This window comes from Gekko japonicus, unplaced genomic scaffold (assembly GCF_001447785.1).
Source record: "Gekko japonicus isolate JY-2015 unplaced genomic scaffold, Gekko_japonicus_V1.1 scaffold1942, whole genome shotgun sequence".
Classification (NCBI taxonomy): domain Eukaryota; kingdom Metazoa; phylum Chordata; class Lepidosauria; order Squamata; family Gekkonidae; genus Gekko; species Gekko japonicus.
Genome location: NW_015174326.1, coordinates 68537 through 90586, shown reverse-complemented (window position 1 = coordinate 90586; position 22050 = coordinate 68537). Strand labels below are relative to the sequence as shown.

Below are 22050 nucleotides of genomic sequence, written 5' to 3'. Positions count from 1 at the left end.
CTCTTCTTCTTCTTCTTCTTCTTCTTCTTCTTCTTCTTCTTCTTCTTCTTCTTCTTCTTCTTCTTCTTCTTCTTCTTCTTCTTCTTCTTCTTCTTCTTCTTCGTGGCTAGAAATGAACACTTAACTATGTCAGGTGAACATAACTATTTTTAGTTATACGTTCATAAGAAACTAGGATCTGTTTTATGTTTTATGTCTTGTCTGTTACTATGTACGTTTGTTGGAAATTAAAAATAATTAATAAAAATAATAATAAAGAAGCCCTGAAGTATTGCCTCCTTTTAAACATTTTATTTATTTTTTAAAGTGGCCGAATAAGGAACAGGCATGGTTCGAACAGGCTCTCTTTGGCATTCGTGGCATAATTTCAGGCTCTCTGTCACCCTCTGGGAAAGAGCAGGAGTCTAGGAGCACCTTAAAGACTCACAAAATTGGTGGAAGGGGAGGAGCTCCCTTGAGTTCCTGCTCACTGGAATTGAGAAGTGACTTGTGGAAGCGCCTACTCTGTCGCCAATTTTGTTAGAACAAATTTTGAGTCCGGTGGCACCTTTAAGACCAACAAAAGTTTGTTCTTAAAGGTGCCACTGGACTCAAAGCCCGATTTCACACAAGAGCTGCACCGCGGTCACGCCTCCCTTTGCCCCACTTCTATTGGTCAATTTCCCACTCGAAGCCGCGCAGCTGCATTTTGACCCGCGACTTCGCACGATTTCCCCCACAGCTCTTGTGTGAAATTGGTCAAAAATTGTACTACTGATGCAGACCAGCACGGCTGCTCACCTGGGCCAATCTGGTTGGACTTTGGTTAGTCAGTTTCGTGTAGTGGTTAAGTGCGCAGACTCTAATCTGGGAGAACCGGGTTTGATTCCCCACTCCTCCACTTGCGGGACTGTATCTTATTTTATACAATGTTTATGTTTTATTGTGTTCTTCTCTGTTTGTGGTTTGTAATGGCCTATGGATAAATACAATAAAACCTTCTCTCTCCTCCACTTGCACCTGCTGGATGACCTTGGGCAAGCCACAGTTCTTACACAGCTGTTCTTGAAAAAGAGCAATTTCTGTCAGAACTCTCTCAGCCCCATCTACCTTACAGGGGTGTCTGTTGTGGGGAGGGGAAGAGAAAGGAGTTTGTAAGCCGCTCTGAGACTTCGTTGGGTAGTGAAGGGCGGGGTATAAATCCAATCTCCTCCTTCTTCTCCTCCTCTTCTTCTTCCTCCTCTTCGTGCTACTGGACTCTCGCTCTTTTCTGCTGCTGCAGACGGACTAACATGGCCACTCACCTCGATCTATCTCCACGGAAGGCACCACATTTAGCCGTAAAGAATGGAAATCTGTCAACCTTGTGATATAAGGACAGAGGGGCTCACATTCTGACTGTACCTGAAGAAGTAAGCAGTGACTCACAAAAGCTCCTGCCCCGCCACAGATGTTGTTAGTCTCTTAGTTGCTATTGGACTCTTTGCTCTTTTCTGCTGCTACAGGCAGACTAACCCGGCCACCCATCTTGATCTGCCCTGTGGAAAAATCAGTCCTTTTCCTAAGCAAGAGCAAAAATTTGTCAGGGCTTTCATGCTGGCAAAGCAATTCCGAGCAAGTAATAAAGGGACCAGCAATTCAAAGGACATACATGAACAAATAGAAAATTGCTGCAAGTTCACATACAAAAATGAATAGACAATAGTAAACTTGATAACGATGATGTTTTGTGATGTTTAATGTCTTTGTTTTTCAGAACGTCATAAACAGAAGATGACATCAACCAGAAGTACGAACATCTCAAGTGGTTGTTTGTTTCGAAGAACTCTTTATCAACCAAATTCAGTTCTCAGGTTGTCTTATTACACTCAGTAGTGATATCAGTCTTATCCAGCACAGCTCCAGCAGCCCACGGCTAACAAGTCTTAAGTTCGGACAACAAGTCTTCTGGTTGATGTCATCTTCTGTTTATGACGTTCTGAAAAACAAAGACATTAAACATCACAAAACGTCATTGTTATCAAGTTTACTATTGTCTATTCATTTTTGTATGTGAACTTAAAGCACTTTCGAGCAACAAGGTCAGTTCTCACCAGGGGTCATTTCCTGCGGGAGCGCACAGGAGCGGAGCTCTGGCAGTAAGGAGCCCAGGGGGCGGGCACATGCAACAAGCCCCGCTTCCTGCTCCCAGCAGCCCTCAGTCAGGCCACGAGGAGCAAGAAGCAGCCAGGTAACCCCCCCTGCCCGCCTTCAGGTAAAAGCTCTCCCTCCTCTTTGAGGGCAGATATGTGTGCACGCGCCCCCCATAGCTAGCAATCCAAAACGGTCCAGTGGTGCCTTTAAGACCACGTTTTATTCAGGTACAAGCTCTCCCTCCTCTGTGAGGGCAGATCTGCACGTTCCCCCCCCCCAAATAGCTAGGAATCCAAAACAGTCCAGTGGATCCTGAGTGGTGGGTGTTGCTTTCTGACACACTTCTGGTGATGTCAGGGGGTGTGGCATATGCAAATAGTTATGCTAATGTTATGCTAATGAGCTCCTGCACCTCTTTTGCTACGAAATGACCCCTGGCTCTCACGCAAGGGCATCTTGACCCGACACACGACACCGATATCCATTCCTCAGAAATCCAGCCATAGTTCAACAGGCTGAGCCTAGCTGGAGGCGGAATTGAGTCTGTCGGAGGTCAATCTGGAAATCTTTTGAGGTCCAGAAAACTACGACAGCCTCTAGCAAGTAGGAAAAGAGGACGGGCCAGCATGAGGTGGATCGACTCCATCAAGGAAGCCACAGACTTCTGTCTGCATCGGGTTGCCAGGTCTAGGTTGAAAAATACTTGGAGACTTCGGGGGTGGATCCGGAAGAGGGCGGGGTTTGAGGAGGGGAGGGGCCTCATTAGGCTATGATGCCACATCCAGCCTTCAAAGCAGCCATTTTCTTCAGAGGAGCTGATCTCTGTCGGCTGGGGATCAGTTGTAAAAGAGGGAGATCTCCAGGCCCCACCTGGAGGCTGGCAACCATACATCTGCAAGACCTGAGCGAGGCTGTCCATGATTGAATATTTTGGAGGTCATGAATTCATAGGGTCACCAGAAGTAGAATCATAGAATCACAGAGTTGGAAGGGGTCCTTTTTTGTTGTTGTTCAGTCACACAGTCGAGCGACTCTTGTCGACCCCATGGACCAGCTCCCGCCAGGCCCTCCTGTCTTCCGCTGTCCTCTGAAGTTGGCTCAATTTCATGTTCGTTGCATCGATGACACTGTCTAACAATCTCATCCTTTGCCGTCCCCGTCTTCTTTGACCTTCAATCTTTCCCAGCATCAGGGTCTTCTCCAGTGAGTGCTCCCTTCTCATTGGGTGGCCAAAGTATTTGAGCTTCAGTTTCATTATCTGGCCTTCCAGGGAACAGTCAGGGTTGATTTCATCCCCTTCTTCTTTGACCTTCAATCTTTCCCAGCATCAGGGTCTTCTCCAGTGAGTGCTCCCTTCTCATTGGGTGGCCTACCGGCCATCTAGTCCAACCCCCTGCTCAATGCAGGATCACCCTAAAGCATCCCCTGACAAATGTTTGTCGGAAGCAACCAGGGCACACGACACACACAGCCAACTGAGTCACCTGGCATAGGGATCCTATCGGGCAGGAGCTGATGTCGAAACGGAAATCCAGAAATCCCAGTAAAATCCTGCAATATCACTGGCCGAGTTCAAGACTGGCAGTTTGCAGCGTTAGGGAGTCGTGGCAAAGAAAACCCGGAACAGACTTGGAACGGCTTGGTCGCGGTATTCCCGTTCACACGGCAGCGAATGAAGCGGGAGGATACCATGGAGGAAGCACAAGGGGAGTGTTCACACTGTTGGGCCACCCTGGTGGGCTGTTAGTGGCTGTTTCTGCGCTGGGCTGCATGGGCACAGTGGCAAATAGGGCAGGCCAACGGCGCCTGCTTGCAGACAAAGCCGGTGTCTATTATCAATGACTGCGGGTTGTTCCCGCCTTAGCAGCGCTTGCGTTCACACTCAGGGAACCGGAATCAACCCGCTCTACACACGGTTCGCTACCACTTTCACCTGGTACTTTTTAAACTCGGGAGGGAAGCAGCACAAGAGTACGGCTGGGGGACGGCTGAAACATGTCCCTGTGCGAACCCGCCCCTTTAATCCGCTACTGAAACGCTCCTGAAACGTCTGGCTGCCGGGCCAAACTGCCAGTCTGAACGCGGCCACTGTCTTTCGTACTGAAGAATCAGCCAACTAGATTTTTTTTTTAAAATCTTGAAAGGTTGCCCGCTCCACTTTCAGTTTCTCTTGCTCCAGTGTAAGACACCATTTCGAATTTACAGCCACACAACGTCCAGCGTGTACTCTTTACAAGAGCTCGGCTACGCACTCCAAAAAACAATGTACGACAGCCCTCCCAGGACAATCCCGATCCAAACTGCAGAACGGGGATCACATGTTTAAATGCTCTCTTGTGTGCAGTTGTTTCGAAGGCAAGATTCAGACGGAAGAGACGTTGATGGATGTGGAATAGGAGCCACTCTTAATGGGATGTCAATAAGAGCTCTCCAGAGGAGGAGAGGGGCATCTCGGCTTTTCTCCAGTGGCAACAAAGAACCGCATCATGGAGAGTGGATGCCAGGGCTCTCAAAGCCTGCTAAAAATGGGATATTTCCATGGGAGGACAGCCAGAAAGTAAGAGTGTTCTTCCACTCAGAGCTCCATAGGATTTCTGCCTGACAAAAGCAAAATAGCACAAATAACAGCTTGGAGGGCTGAAGGCACGGCAGAGCCTTTTCTCGGGCAATACCAGCCCAGCCCATTTTCCTGTGCTCTTTATATCATTGGAGAACACATCATTAGAAAACCTAAGAACATAAGAGAAGCCAATGTTGGATCAGGCCAGTGGCCCATCTAGTCCAACACTCTGTGTCACACAGTGGCCAAAAATACCAGGTGCCATCGGGAGGTCCACCAGTGGGGCCAGGACACTAGAAGCCCTCCCACTGTTGCCCCCCCAAAAAAGCACCAAGAATACATAGCATCACTTGCCCCAGACTGAGAGTCCCTATCTATACCTTGTGGCTAATAGCCACCGATGGACCTCTGCTCCATATGCTTCTCTAATTCCCTCTTGAAGCCGTCCATGCTTGTAGCCACCGCGACCTCCTGTGGCAGTGAATTCCATGTGTTCATCACTCTTCGGGTGAAGAAGGACTTCCTTTTATCCATTCTAACCCGACCGCTCAGCAATTTCATGGAGTGCCCACGAGTTCTTGTATTGTGAGAAAGAGAGAAAAGGACTTCGACCTGCTCTATCCCGTGCATAATCTTATAAACCTCGATCATGTCATCCCTCAGTCGTCTTTTCTCCAAGCTAAAGAGCCCCAAGCGCTTTAACCTTTCTTCATAGGGAAAGTGTTCCAACCCCTTTATCATTCGAGTTGCCCTTTTCTGCACTTTTCCCAAAGCTATAATATCCTTTTTGAGGTGTGGTGACCAGAACTGCACACAGTACTCCAAATGAGGTCGCACCATCAATTTATACGGGGGCATTATGAGGTGGTCATTGGGTGGCCAAGTCCTTGTAAAGGAGGAGTGATGTTCCAAGAGAATTAATATTTTTGGACTGTTGACAACCAGTCTTTGGATTGTAACCATAAAGGAAATGCCACCATGAGTAAAAACAAAACAGGGACATTAATTCAGGTTAAAGTTTTAATCGAGCTCGGACCCAAGCAATGCCCAATTAATAAGTGCAGTACACGCTCTGAATCACAAAAATTTCTGACATTTGGGAAACATTGAAAATCCCCTTATGTGACCACTGATTCTGGGGTCTTTGTGTCTGGTTCCGTTTCACTGGGCAGAGGAAGAGAGGGGTGAGAGAGGCAGCTAGGAGAGAGAGTTACTCAGCAGAAATGTGTCTAACAGGGATGTTATCCAACCAGAACAACTAGCTGATCACCCTGCCCAAACAGTATAATCCATGTGAGATTTCTGTGTGCAGACATTCGATTTCATAGCAACTGCTGTGCCATATCATTGGCTTTGAGAAGGCTGTGGACAAGGGGGACATGTGGACAAGGGGGATCCAATAGATATTATTTACCTTGACTTCCAGAAAGCTTTTGATAAAGTTCCTCATCAAAGGCTCCTAAGTAAGCTCAAAAATCATGGGATAGAAGGACAAGTCCTTTTATGGATCAAAAACTGGCTAGTTCATAGAAAACAGAGAGTGAGTGTAGGTGGGCAATTTTCTCAGTGGAGGGTGGTAAGCAGTGGGGTACCGCAGGGATCAGTACTTGGTCCACTGCTTTTTAACTTGTTCATTAATGATTTGGAGATGGGAGTAAGCAGTGAAGTGGCTAAATTTGCGGATGATACAAAGTTGTTCAGGGTGGTGAAAACCAGTGAGGATTGTGAGGCACTCCAAGGGGATCTGTCAAGGATGGGCGAGTGGGCGTCAACATGGCAAATGGGGTTCAATGTGGCCAAGTGCAAGGTGATGCACATTGGAGCCAAAAATCCTAAATATAAATACACATTGATGGGGTCTGAACTGGCAGAGACTGAGCAAGAGAGAGATCTTGGAGTTGTAGTGGATAACTCACTGAAAATGTCGAGACAGTGTGTGACTGCAATAAAGAAGGCCAATGCTATGCTGGGGATTATTAGGAAGGGTATTGAAAACAGATCAGCCAATATAATAATGCCCCTATATAAATCAATGGTGAGACCTCATTTGGAATACTGTGTGCAGTTCTGGGCACCACACCTTAAAAAGGATATTATAGCTTTGGAAAAAGTGCAGAAAAGGGCAACTCGAATGATAAAAGGGTTGGATTTCTGTGTGCAGACGTTCGATTTCATAGCAACTGCTGTGCCATATCATTGGCTTTGAGAGCCACAAGGTATAGATAGGGGCTCTGGGGCAAGTGATGCTCTGTCTTCTTGATGCTTGGGGGGGCAACAGTGGGAGGGCTTCTAATGTCCTGGCCCCACTGGTGGACCTCCTGATGGCACCTGGTATTTCTGGCCACTGTGTGATACAGAGAGTTGGACTGGATGGGCCTTTGGCCTGATCCAACATTGGCGTATCTTATGTTCTTAAGGAAATGTAGCTGCAAGTCTGTCTCCCCTCTTACACCAATGACTTTGTTCCACAGGTGACACAGACAAGAATTGTGGTTTATTTAGTATTAGAAAGCCTTCTCAAAGCCAATGATATGGCACAGCAGTTGCTATGAAATCGAACGTCTGCACACAGAAATCTCACACGGATTATACTGTTTGGCAGGGAGATCCGCTAGTTGTTCTGGTGGGATAACATCCCTGTTAGACACATTTCTGCTGAGTTACTCTCTCTCCTAGCTGCCTCTCCTAGCTGCCCAGAGTCCCTATCTATACCTTGTGGGTCATAGCCACGGATGGACCTCTGCTCCAGATGCTTATCTAATTCCCTTTTGAAGCCGTCCATGCTTGTAGCCACCACCACTTCCTGTGGCAGTGAATTCCAAGTGTTAATCACTCTTCCATATCCCGTGATAAGGAGACCCCCTAAAGAAGGGAGAGTGATAAAAGTTTTGCTAGCACAGGCTAGCAGGCAGGGCCCAGGATTCACCCTCCCCCAATGACAGGCAGCCTTGCAGATGGGGAGACAGAGGTAGAACGTTAAAGGTCCACCCTGTGGGAGCAGTAGAGAGCAAGCCCACGTAGACTTGAGGGATGTCATGAATGGGGCAGGGTCAGATCCTCTCTCTATGGAAGAGGGAGCTTCTGATTCAGGATCCCAAATCTCTCTCCTGCCTCCGTCGTTTTGAATAGCACTGCAGCCATTGAAGGGGCCAAGGTGCAGAAGTCCACCATTGTGTCCGAGTGGAGCAAGGGTGAGGGCCTTTCCCGAGGTGGCCCCGACCGGGTGGAATGCTTTGTCTGAGGAGACGGATGTTCGGGGTCTGAGAGCCAGTTTGGTGTAGCGGTTAAGCGCGCGGACTCTAATTCGGGAGAACCGGGTTTGATTCCCCACTCCTCCACTCGCAGCTGCCGGATGACCTTGGGCAAGCCATAGTTCTGTCAGAGCTGTTCTTGAAGGAGCAGTACTCAAGAGAGTTCTCTCAGGCCCACCTACCTCACAGGGTGTCTGTTGTGAGGAGGGGGAGGGGAAGGAGTTTGTAAGCCGCTCTGAGACTCCAAGTGAAGGGTGGAGTATAAATCCAATCTCCTCCTCCTCCTCCTCTTCTTCTTCCAAGGACCAAAGCTCCCTCTGTCAGACTCAAGTAGGAATGGAGGTCTCTGAGCCCTTATATCCCAGGCAGAAGGTGGAAGGAGTGTTGCAAGCAGGGGTCATTTCGTAGAAAAAGAGGTGCAGGAGCTCATTAGCATAACTCATTAGCATAACTTATTTGCATATGCCACACCCCCTGACATCTCCGGAAGTGTGTCAGAAGGCAACACCCACTGCTCTGGACTGTTTTGAATTCCTAGCTACTGGGGGGGGGGCATGCAGATCTGTCCTCGTGGAGGAGGGAGAGCTTGTACCTGAATAAAACTTGGTCATATAGGTGCCACTGGACTGCTTTGGACTGGGGGCTGGGGGGGGGCTCTGCAACTTTCCTGGCTGCTTCTTGCTCTGACTGAGGGCTGCTGGGAGCAGGGGGTGGGGCTTGTTGCATGTGCCCGCCCCCTGGGCTCTTTACTGCCGGAGCTCCGCTCCTGCGCGCTCCTGCAGGAAATGACCCCTGGTTGCAAGATTGAGTTGTACCTTTTCTTCCCAACTCCCTTCTCTGCAACATCCTTCCCATCCTTCAGACTGGGGTCTAAGGGCTCGGGGATCTCCATTACGACTTATGTCCAGCAAAGGGAGATTGGACTCCTGAAAGCCTAGAACCCAAAACCTGGATGATCTCCAAGGTGCTACTAGACTCGAATTTCACTATTTAAAGGCTGCCTTACATTCTGTGTCAACTTCCTTTCACACAAATACAGTATTTGTGCCAGGCCACGCTCTGACATAGGGCCGGGAGGAAAAAAGGGAATGGAGCAGGATGAGGCATTTATTTATTTATTTATTTGATTTTAAGTCCGTCCTCCCCGGTGTAGGGCTCAGGGCTGTGCACATCATGTCAATAAATAACATTTATGAGTCAAATAGAAGTTAAATCAAACCATTAAAAAGAATTAAAACAGCAATAAAACAACTATAAAACAGTAATAAAACTATTCAGAATTGCATCTTAAGGTCACCAAGTACTCGAAGGGCTGTCATCTAGATGTACTAATTAGTACTAACATGTACTAATGTTTTAAATGTATTCTATATTTTAATCTGGCATTGCCGCTGTTCACCGCCCTGGGCCGCTTGGGTAGGGCGGGATATAAATCCCAAGTAAATAAATAAATAAATAAAATAAATAGAGGATGGTGTGGAGTTGTTTTCTGTTGCTCCAAAAAGTCGGACCGGAACCAACGGGTTGAAATTAAATCCGAAGAGTTTTCGGCTAAACATCAGGAAGAGCTTCATGACAGAGCAATGCCTCAGTGGAACAGGCTTCCTCGGGAGGTGGTGGGCTCTCCTTCCTGGGAGGTTTTCAAACAGAGGCTAGATGGCCATCTGACAGCCATGCTGATCCTGTGGACTTAGGCAGATCATGAGCCGGATGGCAGGAAGGGTTATATCAGTGCTTAGTTCTTGTGGCCCTTTCTTACACACTCAGGGAAATGCTGATCGCCATTTTGGAGTCAGGAAACAATTTTTCTCCAGGCCAGATTGGCCGGGGATCCTGGAGGGTTTTTTGTCATCTTCTGTGCATGGAACAGGGTCACTGCGTGTGTGGAGGAGGAAGTATTTGTGAATGTCCTGCCTTGTGCAGGGGGTTGGACTAGATGACTCCAGAGGTCCCTTCCAACTCTATGATTCTATGTCCTTTCCCATAAGGGAGAGGAAAGAAGGAGGGCGACGAGCTTGACAGCATTCTAGGATATTTTATGTCATTTCCCCATGAGGGGAGAGGAGAGATGGGGTAGACCAGGCTCGACGGCAACCGTTGCCGTCTTCAACTGTAGAGCACACTGCCATGTACTCTACCCACTAGACTACACTGCCTCTCTGAGCCAGCCTCCCCCCCCAGCACTGCCTCTCCAACCCTGAAAGCCTAGAACCCAAAACCTGGATGATCTCCAAGGTGCTACTAGACTCGAATTTCACTATCCAACCCTGCAGCTGCATGGGAAGTAGCCAAGTAGCTCATCTCAAAAACAGACTTTTGTTCAAATACCAATCCCCCTATTTAACATTTGGGACTCACCGGAAAGGAGAGCTTCAGCACAACACAGTTCTTATTGATGTTTCTAGATTTCTTCCTTCGGGCATTACAGGTTTTCCTTTACATAACATAGACACCTGAGATGTCTAAGCTGCTCTCCTTGATCACAGACCAGGGTTCTCTTCCCAACCTTTTTCACTGGCAAGAGGTTATTCTCCTCGTCCCTAAGAGCCAATAACTCCTTTTACTGTTTGGCTTGTCTGGAAGTTCTCTCTAACTTCCTAGGCCTTCTGCCAAAACCTTCCCCAGTATCCAGGGCCGGCTCCAGCTTATTTTGCACCCTAGGCGAGGATCCCTTCTGCCCCGCCCCCCGTGCGCCCACCAAGCTTCAAAAATAATGCATTTTAGGAAGAATGAAAAACACAAATAATCAAGAAACTCCCAGGTGCAGGTGCAGTTTGGTGCCCCTAAGGGCCGTCCCACTCTAGGCGATCGCCTAGTTCGCCTAGTGAGTGAGCCGGCCCTGCCAGTATCCTTTGTCTGTATAAGTTGGTTCTGTAGCTTTTTGACTGAGAATTCTAAGTTCTTCCTCAGAGCAGTGTTAATATATTTAGACAATGGGGGTTTTCTTCCTCTTTCTGTAGAAGTACTTTTCTGACTGTTGCCTGTCAGAAAACATGGACTCTCCAAAGGTCTCTTCCCTTAGAAGCCAAACCCTCAGGCTACTGATCCAGACCTTAGAAAGACCAAATCGCAAAAGACCTTTTTTCCTTCTGGATCAGCTATTTTATTTTCTCACTCCACTGATGCTGGCCAGTCAGACAGTTTGCAGAGCAGCCAATCACCTAAGCTCGTCTCTCCAGGGAAAATTAACTCCTAACCTCCCTGACTCTTTGAACCAAGCAGCATCTTAAAAAGACTGTTTTTCTGTGCTATCCATCAAACACCCCACCCTTTTGAAAACACTATGCAAGGAGAGACTTCTACAGGTCTCATCTGAGCGATGGGGATCATGTGTTGGCAGCAGAGGAGAGGACTTGCAAGAATAGGTTTAAATTAAGTGCGGGAAGATACCAGCTGGATATTAGGAAAAACTTTTTGACAGTCAGAGTTGTGCCGCAGTGGAATCAGCTGCCTCGGGAGGTGGTGAGCTCCCCCTCCCTGGCAGTCTTTATGCAGCAGCTGCACAATTTATTTATTTATTAGTAGTTGCAGATTTTCCGGGTTGTCTGGCCATGGTCTCGGCATTGTAGGATGTGACGTTTCGCCAGCAGCTGTGACTGGCCTCCTCAGAGGTACAACACAGAAAGTTGGAGTACTCTCTGTGTCAAGGTGAGAAGGAAAATGGTAGGTGGGTAATTTATCTCTACTCAGGAAAGTGGGGTAGGGCTGAGTCATTATCTTGTAGGAGTTCCCCAGGCTGTGACGTGCTAATTTATTTATTTTTGCATTTATATCCCGCCCATCCCGTAAACGGGCTCAGGGTGGGTTACAACAGTTCGATAAATACAAACGCTTGTCAGGGATGCTCTAGGCTGATCCTACCTTGAGCAGGGGGTTGGACTAGATGGCCTGTCTGGCCCCTTCCAACTCTGTGTGATTCTAGGATTCTATGAGATCTGCCATTCTTTAACTGCTGGCCGTGGATTTGAAAAGACATAGAACTGGAGGAAAATATGGAGTCTACAAGGCAGATGCAGACTCCAGCTCATTAATGGCCCGATACAATCCTGCGAGGAGTAAATACACTGTGAAGGCGTATATTTTCTTTCTGGGGATATCTGGACCCTCTGCATGTGATTATATTATTTTTTTGCGTAACCACAGGACGCCGATTCTTCACAGCATTAATTGGTAATACATTGCCATGGGTCTCTTCCTCCCTTATCAACCGTGCGTGTGCCATTAAATCCACGCTTAGACTCAGCAAAGACCCTTTTCTTGACAAACGGAATAATTTACCCCGTGTGACTGTTCATTGCCTTTCGCTCCCCAAAGTTGCCAGATTACCGACTTACTGTCACTTTCACGAGCAATCATTTATCCAGACCTGCTTGTTTACCCCCCCAGCCAAGAAAAAAGAAAGAAGGAAGACATCTCCGGGATGATAAAGATGAATAAAGGAAGATGAAATAAATAGCACAAGTTGGGAATGACTGAAATTAGAATCGGGTTTGAGGGAGGGGGCTCTTGGTAGTTGGTGATTCGATCCTTAGGCAGGTAGACAGCTGGGTGGCGAAACCACGTTAGTTTTTTGTTTTGTTTGTTAAAAAAAAACACATTAGCCTTGTGCATAGAAATTACCATAATCCAAATAAACCTCAGATATTTTTTTTTTTAAACCAACCAAGTTTTATTCAAAGTGTAAGCTTTTTTTTTTATGAATTATATTTATTTCGGTTTTCTTAAGTGCATTACATCATGCATTACATTCAGTTTACATAAGCATCAACTTCTGGAGTCTTACAGTGTCATGTTTAACAGGTTAAAAAGTTGTCTCTAGCCATTTGTAAAACATTTCCCATCTGTTTTGAAATAATTTGGGATCTTTATTCTGCAATATTGATGTCAGTTTGTCTATTTCAACCACTTCCTGTACTTTAGTAATTAATTCATTTTTTGAAGGTATTCCCCCTTGTTTCCATTTCTTGGCAAATAAAATACGCGCTGCAGTATTTACATATCCCATAACATATTTTTCTTCTCTTTTATATTTCTCTGGTATAACATTTAACAAAAAGAATTCAGGTTGGTATGGTACCTCTATTTTAAGTATATCAGTCAACATCTTGTGTACCTTATGCCAATATCGTTGAGTCAAGGTACATCTCCACCACAAATGGTAGAAAGTACCTATATTATTCTTGCATTTCCAACAATTCTTGGACATATTTGGGTAACACTTGGCTAGTTTATCTGGTGACCAGTGCCACCTATGGAACATTTTAAACACATTTTCCTTATATGGAATAGATCTTAAATTTTTTGCAGCTACCCACGTAGTTGACCAGTTTTCTATAACATAGCCAAAGTCTTGCATCCAAGAGATCATCGTACTTTTGACTTCCTCATCCAATTCATAGGTTACCAAAAACAACTTATACATGTTTTGTATCAATTTGTCATTTGTAGATAACCACAGCTTATCTAAGTCATTTTTCTCGTGATAAAAACCATTCTTTTTATCTTTATCATATCTTGTTTTCAACTGCATATTCTGCCACCATGTTAATTTAATACCTTGTTTTTCTAGGGTTTCTCGTGTTTTTAAGGTTCCATTTGGGTGTAATAAGGCATCATAAGTTATTATCATCGTTTTTGACAATAAAGAAGGCATTGTAAAGGCCTCTATTGGAGACAACCACTTAGGTGTCTTAAGGTAATATTTATCTTTGATCTCTTGCCATACTTTATTTAATGCTCCTCTGATCGTATGCTGGTTAAATTTCGTGTGGATTTTATCTTTCCCATATCCTATATAGGCATGCCAACCCATGTCTAGGTCCCAGCCTTCCAGCAGTAACAGTCTTGCGTTTTCTAGGATAGCCCAATCTTTTATCCAAGTCATTGCCGCGGCCCAGTAGTAAAGTTTCCAATTTGGTAGGCCTAGCCCTCCCCTTTCTTTTTGATCTTGCAAGACTTTCCATTTTATACGTGCTGGCTTGTTTGCCCACACGAATTTTCTGCACATTTTATCTAGTTCATTAAACATTTTCGCATTTCTCAATATTGGAATGTTTTGTGCTAGAAAGAGGAATCTCGGTAATACATTCATTTTAAGTACAGCAATTTTTCCCATGAATGATAATTGTACATTTTCCCATTTTTGCAAATCTTTCTTTATGTCTGTTAGGAGTTTAACATAATTATCTTCAACTAGTGCATTATTTCTTTTTGATATAATCACTCCCAGATATTTGATTTTAGTAACCGTTTTTATACCTATTAATTTTTCTAAATATTTTGTTTGATATGGGGTACAGTTTTTTAATAACATATTTGTTTTCTTATAATTTATTTTTAGACCTGATACTTCTCCATACTTCTCGATCACCTGCATCAACGTTGGTACAGATTCCGCCGGATTTTCTACAATAAACACTAGATCATCTGCGAATGCCTGAAGCTTATAGACCTCACCTTTAATCTTAAGGCCCTTTATCACATCATTGTCTCTTATCAAATCTGTCAGAGTTTCTAAAGTGAAAATAAATAATAAGGGTGACAAAGGACAACCTTGTCTCGTGCCTTTTTGAATAGCAATATTTTGTGTTGTATCACCATTCACTATAACTTTTGCTGATTGTTTCGAGTATATTGCTCGTACCATTGTGTAAAAATTCTCACCACAATCCCAACTTGCTAATTTTTGTAACATAAAGTTCCAATTTACTCTATCAAAAGCTTTTTCAGCATCAAGAAAGATTAAAGCTAGTTGTTCCCCTGGATGTAGTTCGTAATATTCCAGTACATTCATAATCACCCTTATATTATTCCTCATATATCTTTTGGGGAGGAATCCTGAGTCGGGACAGTATTTTTGACCCCGGGAGCTTCGGTATGACCCCGGGTAGACCCATCATGTTCCCTTTGAGAACTTCGTTAAGTCCGGGGAGGGATGTGGATGGAAGGCTAGACACCCTGGAACTGGACTGCCGCACGATAATGCGGGACATGGGGCAATTGCTCCAGAACCTTCTGGGGGCGGCGGCCCATGCAGTGCAGACCCAACTTGCTGCCCCCCCGGTACTTCCAGCACCTGGGCCCGCTTCCCTGGAATCGTGCATGGAGATTTACTTACTGTTGATCCTGACACTGTGGCAAATAAAATGCAAGTCTGTGATCGGGCAGGACAAAAAAAGGAATATGAGGAGCATATTGCAAAGAATATAAAGACCAACAATAAAACTTACTTCAAATGCACTGGAAGTAGGAAACCAGCCAGGGAGGAAAATGCTGTTGAGTCACAGCTGGGTTTTCAAGGCAAGGGCCATTCAGAGGTGGTTTGCTATCGTCTGCTTCTGCATAGCAACCCTGGACTTCCTTGGTGGTCTCCCATCCAAGTGCTGACTTCCAAGGTCTGATGAGATCAGGCTAGCCTGAACAATCCAGGTCAGGTGGTGGTTCTTCTTCTTCTCCTCCTCCTCCTCCATCAAGTCACAGTTGACTTATGGTGACCCCATGGTGTCTTCAAGACAAGGCACATTCAAAGGTGATTTGCCGTTGCCTGCTTCTGCGCCACAACCTTGGCATTCCTTGGATGTCTCCCATCTAAATACTGACCCGGGCTGTCCCTCCTTCGCTTCCAAGATCTGATGTGATTGGGCTAGCCTGGGCTGTCCAGGTCATACGCTGAGTACCAGCACATTGGGGGAGGGGCTCTCTCCAAATTCCTGTGGAGGGGAATTGGTGGCAATCGGTGCTCTATGGGTACTAACAATATTTTGAAAAAGTAAAAAACACTCACTGCCTTTGGCATTGTAGGGTTATTGCCAAAACTGCCCCCAGAGTTTCTCTCCCAAGAGAAAGGAAACAACCGTTTCATGTAGTGGTGAAGTGCGCGGGCTCTAATCTGGGTGAACCGGGTTTGATTCCCCCACTCCTCCACTTACACCTGCTGGATGACCTTGGGCAAGCCACAGTTCTGGCACAGCTGTTCTTGAAAAAGAGCAGTTCTTGAAAGAGCTCTCTCAGACCCACCTGCCTCACAGGGTGTCCGTTGTGGGGAGGGAAAGGGAAAGGAGATTATAAAGTGCTCTGCGCAGGGCTCTTTTTGTAGCAGGAACTCCTTTGCATATTAGGCGACACACCCCTAATCCCCCAAGAGCTTACAGAGCTCTTCTTCCAAGGGCTACTGTAAAATCTTGGAGGATTGGCTACATTAGGGGTGTGTCGCCTAATATGCAAAGGAGTTCCTGCTACAAGAAGAGCCCTGGCTGAAACTCCCTTGGGTAGTGAAGGGTGGGGTATAAGTCCAATCTCCTCCTCCTCCTCCTCCTCCTCTTCTTCTTGGAAGAAACGATAAAACGATAAAAGGTTGACATTGGGGGGGGGGCTTTTAAATTAAAAGAAACACGACTAAGAGGTGATACTTTATTACAATCTTCATGGTACTGAGAGAATGGATTTTCCCTTACTTACAGAACACTCAACCTTGAGATTGTCTAGTTAAATGGATTGGCAGTAGATTTCAAGAGAGACAGAAAAGATCCTTTTATTTGCACATCACTCCCTTATAAGTTGCTTCTACAAGGGTGTGTTGGTGGCCACTGGCTTGGAGGATAATGGGGCTGTTGAGCTGCAACCAACTCACAGTGACCCCATCCATGGGGTGTTCCCTGCAAAACATGAGCAGGAGTGGTTTGGCCACTTGTGTGTGTGTGTGTGTGGTGGCATCAGGTCACGGCTGACTTATGGCGACCCCATAGGGTTTTCAAGGCAAGTGATTAAGCAGAGGTGGCCTGCCATTGCCTGCCTCTGCAAAGGGTTCCTTGGTGGCCTCCCATCCAAGTATCGATCCTGATGAGATTCCGAGATCTGAAGAGATCGGGCTAGACTGTACCATCCCACCCCCCCAAGGACGCTGGCTTAGACAAGTTTAGAATGGGATTAAATGTATTCTGGGCATGATACATCTATTAAGAGCTATTAGCCAGGACAGCAAAATGGTAGTCCACGGCAGGATACCTGTTACTTCCAGATATCTACAATGGGTGACCTTCTTGTTGGATTCCTGGAGGCTCCTGGCTAGCTGTTAGAAATGGGATGCTGGACTAGATCCACCACTGGTTTATCCAGCAGGATTCTTGTGTTCTTCTGAAAAGTTCTGCTTTGCCCCAAATAGAATCATAGAGTTGGAAGGGGCCATACAGACCATCTAGTACAATCCCCTGCTCAAGGCAGAACCAGCCTAAAGCATCTCTGACAAATATTCATCCAGCATCTTCTTGAAAGCTTGTCAGTGAAGGGGAGCTAACCACCTCCCTAGGCAGCTGATTCCACCTTTGAAACACTCTGACCGTGAAAAAGTTTTTCCTAATATCCAACCAATACTGTTCTGCATGTAAATTAAACCCATTGCTTCAGGACCTCTCCTCTGCTGCCAACTGGAACAGCTCCTTGCTTTCCTCCAAATGACAGCCTTTCAGATATTTAAAGAGAGCAATCATGTTCCCCCTCAATTGCGTTCTCCAAACTAAACATTCCCAGGGCCCTTAGCCTTTCCTCGTAGGGCTCAGTCTCCAGACCCCTGATCATCCTCGTCGCTCTCTTCTGCACCCCCTCGATTTTGCCCACATCCTTTTTGAAGTGAGGCCTCCAGAACTGCACACTGTACTCACTGTGCGGCCTGACCAAGGCAGTATACAGAGGGGGATATGACCTCCTGCGGTTTCGATGCTGTGGCCCTTTTAATACAAGCCAAGACTGAATTTGCCTTTTTTGCCACCGCATCACACTGAGTGTTCATATTTAGTTTACAGACCACCCTTATCCGAAGATCTCTTTCGCATACCCTACTCCCCAGAAACGTATCCCCCATCCAGTATTTGTGCTTGACATTTTTGTGGCCCAGATGTAACACTGTGCATTTATCTTTGTTGTGTGCACACCCCGCTAGTTGTGTGCTTGTCAGATGAAGATTATCCTGGGTTTACGTTCATTTCGATCACTGGACGTCTCTCTACCAATCAGCGGAACATGCAAGCGACCTCTACGATTGTACACGTGGTGTATTCATAGTATCAGCAAGCCTGTAACGATGGGAAGTAGGGGAAAATTTCAACTGTAATCTTCAATTGGTACAAAATGCTTGAAAGGGAGGCAGTCAATGTTCCCTCTAAGCTGTGACTTTGTGAGTTACTGGCATTAAAGTTGTGAGCCAGCAGTCTGGCTACTGCATAAATTAGTTTGCGCCGGAGCCGTCCTTCCTGAGCGAAGACAAAAATGTGTGCGCCAGAGGCTAAGAAATTGTGAGCTAGCTCACACCAACTCAGCTTAGAGGGAACACTGGAGGCAGTATTTATCATGTGACTCTTAGGTCAAGGTATGTCGGGTTCTAATATGCGTTTGAAATGTACGTTCGTGTTTATTGATCATTTATAATTTTCCCAGCCATGTTCTGCGGGCACTCAAGTGGCACTTGAAGCAATTCACAGCAAATTCGGACCGTGTCGTCCTGAACAACCGAGGCAAGTTTAGGAACGATCACATGGACAACACGGCTATGGAAATGTCCAAAGCAGAGATGAAAAACCAAACCAGTATCATATTACATGCAGTGCAGTGGGGTGTCTACGAGAGGAGGGCGACCGAGAAGATGAGGAGGTTGGAGCACCTTCCCTAGGAGGAAAGGCGGAAGAGTCTCTGGGACTTTTCAGTTTAGAAAAGAGGCGACTGAGGGGGGACAGGATAGAGGTTCATAAAGTTATGCACGGGGTGGAGAGAGTGGACAAAGAGAGCTTTCTCTCCTTCTCCCAAAGTACTAGAACTTGAGAGCATCTGATTATGCTGATGGGCAGTAGATTCAGGATAAAAAAGGTAAAGGTTCCCTTGCTCGAAAGCCAGTCGAATCCGACTCTAGGGCTGTGGTGCTCATCTCCGTTTCGAAGCCGAAGAGCCAGCGCTGTCCGAAGACGTTTCCGTGGTCACGTGGCCGGCATGACTAAACACCAAGGCGCACGGAACGCTGTTCCCTTCCCACCGAAGTGGTCCCTATTTATCTACTTGCAATTTCTTGCTTTCGGACTGCTCGGTTGGCAGGAACTGGGGCCAGCTGCTCATCGGGGGTGACGTCACCTGAACAATCTGGAATCGCCCCGTCGGGCCCTGGGGAACGTGGCAGCATCATGGCCGGTCAACCTCTGGTAGGTTCCATTGTGGTCTGGGCTGGGGTAGTTGGTGGTGTCGGGGTACTGAGTGGTGGCAGCCAGCCCTGGGTTGGCTCACCTTCGGGACAGTACCCACATTTTTGAAGGACCGTCTCCTTCCATATGTCAGCATCTGATGATGCTGATGGGCAGTAGATTCAGGATGGACCCAAGGAAATACTCCCTTCCACAGAGAGTGATTAAAATTGGTGGCAAGAGAAAGTAGAGATGGCCACAGGAATAAACAGCTTTAAATGGGGATGATATAGATTCATGGAGGATAGGTCTTATCAGTGGCTACTAGCCATGGGGACCGAGAGGAACCTCAACGTTCAGAGGCACTAACCCCCTGAATCCCAAAGCCACGAGGCAACATCAGCAGAAGGTTTTGACCTCTATTGCCCTGTTGTTGGCCACTGTGTGAGACGAGATGCTGGACTAGATGGACCACTGGTCTGATCCAGCAGAGCTCTTCTGATGTGCCAATTGCAGTCCATTGCAGAGGCCAGTCCAAGATCCACTCATAATTTTCTTGGTGGCCATCTTCATTAAGGACTTCCATCACGGGGATATGCCATTGGCATCTTCCTTCCTTCCTTCCTTCCTTCCTTCCTTCCTTCCTTCCTTCCTTCCTATACTCATGAAACACTGACATGGGCTATGAGACTGGTTAACTGAATGCTGTCACTAGCAGTGAATAATTTTCCTGCGCCACCATGATTTCTTCACCTATTATGACACCATTCACATCCTGACATGTTTACAGCATGTGCAATTTCTATCAATGCATCATGGGATTTCATATTTTGTACGATAGTTGCAACCACCCCCCTTCGATTCGTGAGCTCACAGCATCTCATACATGGTTTCCAGGCAGATCTGTGTGCTTTATTGTTGCTCATTTATTGTTGGTTTAATTGTTTTGATTTTCTGTTGGTTTCTTCGGTTGGGAGTCACCTCAATATAGTGATATAAAGAGGGGGGGGTATAAAGATTTCAAATAGCTAACCCACTCTCAAAATAATGGTTAGATGTCAATTTATTTTTGTCTAAGATATTGGGCAGGATTATCAGTCTAAACGCACAAGAATATAATTGTCTGACAGTGAAATAGAGACAATATATAGCACCATATCAGGGACAGTGGAACTACACACAGAAAACAGATGGACAGCAGAAAAGCAGGAGCCAAACTGAGAACTCCAAGGTTAAATAAGTTTATTGAGAGTTAGCAGTTACGACGGTATATCAGATACCTTGTAATCCAAAGCTACACCTACGTATTTGCCTCTAAGTTCTCACATTTGTCAGTTCCCATGTGTCTACACATTCCATCACTGGCTCGTCTATCTCTAATAATATTAATATTAATATAATTATAATAATACAAAAGGCAATGTCAACCACCATGTTGTGCTTCATACTCCACCAAAAAGAATTCAATTGGCAAAAGAAAAGGAAAGGAAAGGAAAAGGGGGAAATACTTTGTTCATGTCGGATGGGATTTGTCGAAACGGAAGCAATAATCATAACACCGCTAGAAACAAAAGAAGAAAATGTGGGTTAAGACATGTTAATTTTGATCATCTTTGTTAAAAATTTCACATACCATAATGAAGATGACTCTTGAGTTAAATCGTCTCATTATCCGGGCCACACAGTCAAGCATATTGGGCTAGTTACATGATCGCATCGTAACAAAAGCAATACAAGCTTTTAATGATCTACCATGGCAATTTCCAGGGCTCCCGCTTATACATATACCTGCCAACCTAATGTCTCTTGCATGCATTAAGGATCTGCTCTCTCCCCTTCCTTCCACACACCCCCTACTCTTACGGTACAATGTGTTTCAGGGGAAAGAAGGGTTGCGAATTTCGTTTTTGTTTGCTCTCCTGGGAGAAGAGATTAACTCGGTGGACCTCCATTTAACATCAGAACACCGTGTGTCTTTTGGAAAGGGAAAATGCAGATTGCCGAACAACTTTAATAGAGTCTCGGGTTGCATGCAAATTGACACTGCTTCGTAATCTCCCCCCCCCCCTATTCCCTCCCCCGCCATGCCAGATGCATACAAGTTGGCAGGTACGCATACAAAAAAAAACAAAGAAGGAAATAGAAAACTCTTTCGGGGCACAGCCCAGTGAATTAGAAGGAATCCATCGCTTTAAATTCACTTAGAGCTTGTACGGGAGAAATGTGTTTCTTCTGAGAACCCCTTCTCACTCTCGTCTGGTACTCCTCCGGCTTTTCTCTCTTGACTAAGGGTTTCTTTTCGGGGGCCTTCATCTTCCAAGACACGACTGGTGAGTTGACTGCCGCTGTGCCGTAGACCTTTTGGTATTTGGTCGAAGCCACATACGACGCTTTGACGGTGAGGACCACAGCGTTCATCAGGTTTTTAGCTGCTTGGATGAGAGATGTGGCACTATCCAGCTGGGGAAAGGAAAACAACAAAAAAGCAAGGGATGAAAGGATTATTGAAAGTCCTCCCTGGAGAAGAATGATGGTCAGGGAGCTGAGACGATCATCCTGTAGAAGGGGGCAATATGCAGAAATAGCCTGTCTGTGAAAGTCACACAAAGCATACAAATACTTCCACGATAAAAGGTTGGTGGGTGCGTATTGGAGTTCACTTGGCATTTGACAGCCAGGGATGATTCCTCCAATATGTCAACCCAAAAAAGAGGGGGGGAGGAATCTAAACCAACAAAGCACAAACCTCCAAAGGAAGTTTATAAAACTGATTGAGGGCCAAAAGTTACAAACAGAACAAGTGTACAAAAGAGTGCTTATTACAAAGACATATAAAAACCTAGCCGGGGTCCAAATAAAGCCTCATAAAATGTTAAAGGTAAAGGTAAAGGTTCCCCTTGCTCGAAAGCCAGTCGAGTCCGACTCTAGGGTTGCGGTGCTCATCTCCGTTTCAAAGCTGAAGAGCCAG

General features: G+C 45.9%; 1 protein-coding gene across 1 annotated transcript in view; it reads right to left on the bottom strand.

Annotated features, from left to right (window-relative positions):
* Positions 1-21254: 21254 nt before the first annotated feature.
* LOC107121324 (catenin alpha-2-like) overlaps positions 21255-22050 on the bottom strand; it is a gene marked incomplete at its 5' end in the record, with an annotated part of 57617 nt that continues 56821 nt past the window's right edge. The window contains one exon of the mRNA XM_015424235.1: positions 21255-21542. Coding sequence (XP_015279721.1) covers positions 21255-21542 — 288 coding nt within the window. The remainder of the gene's footprint in view (positions 21543-22050) is intronic.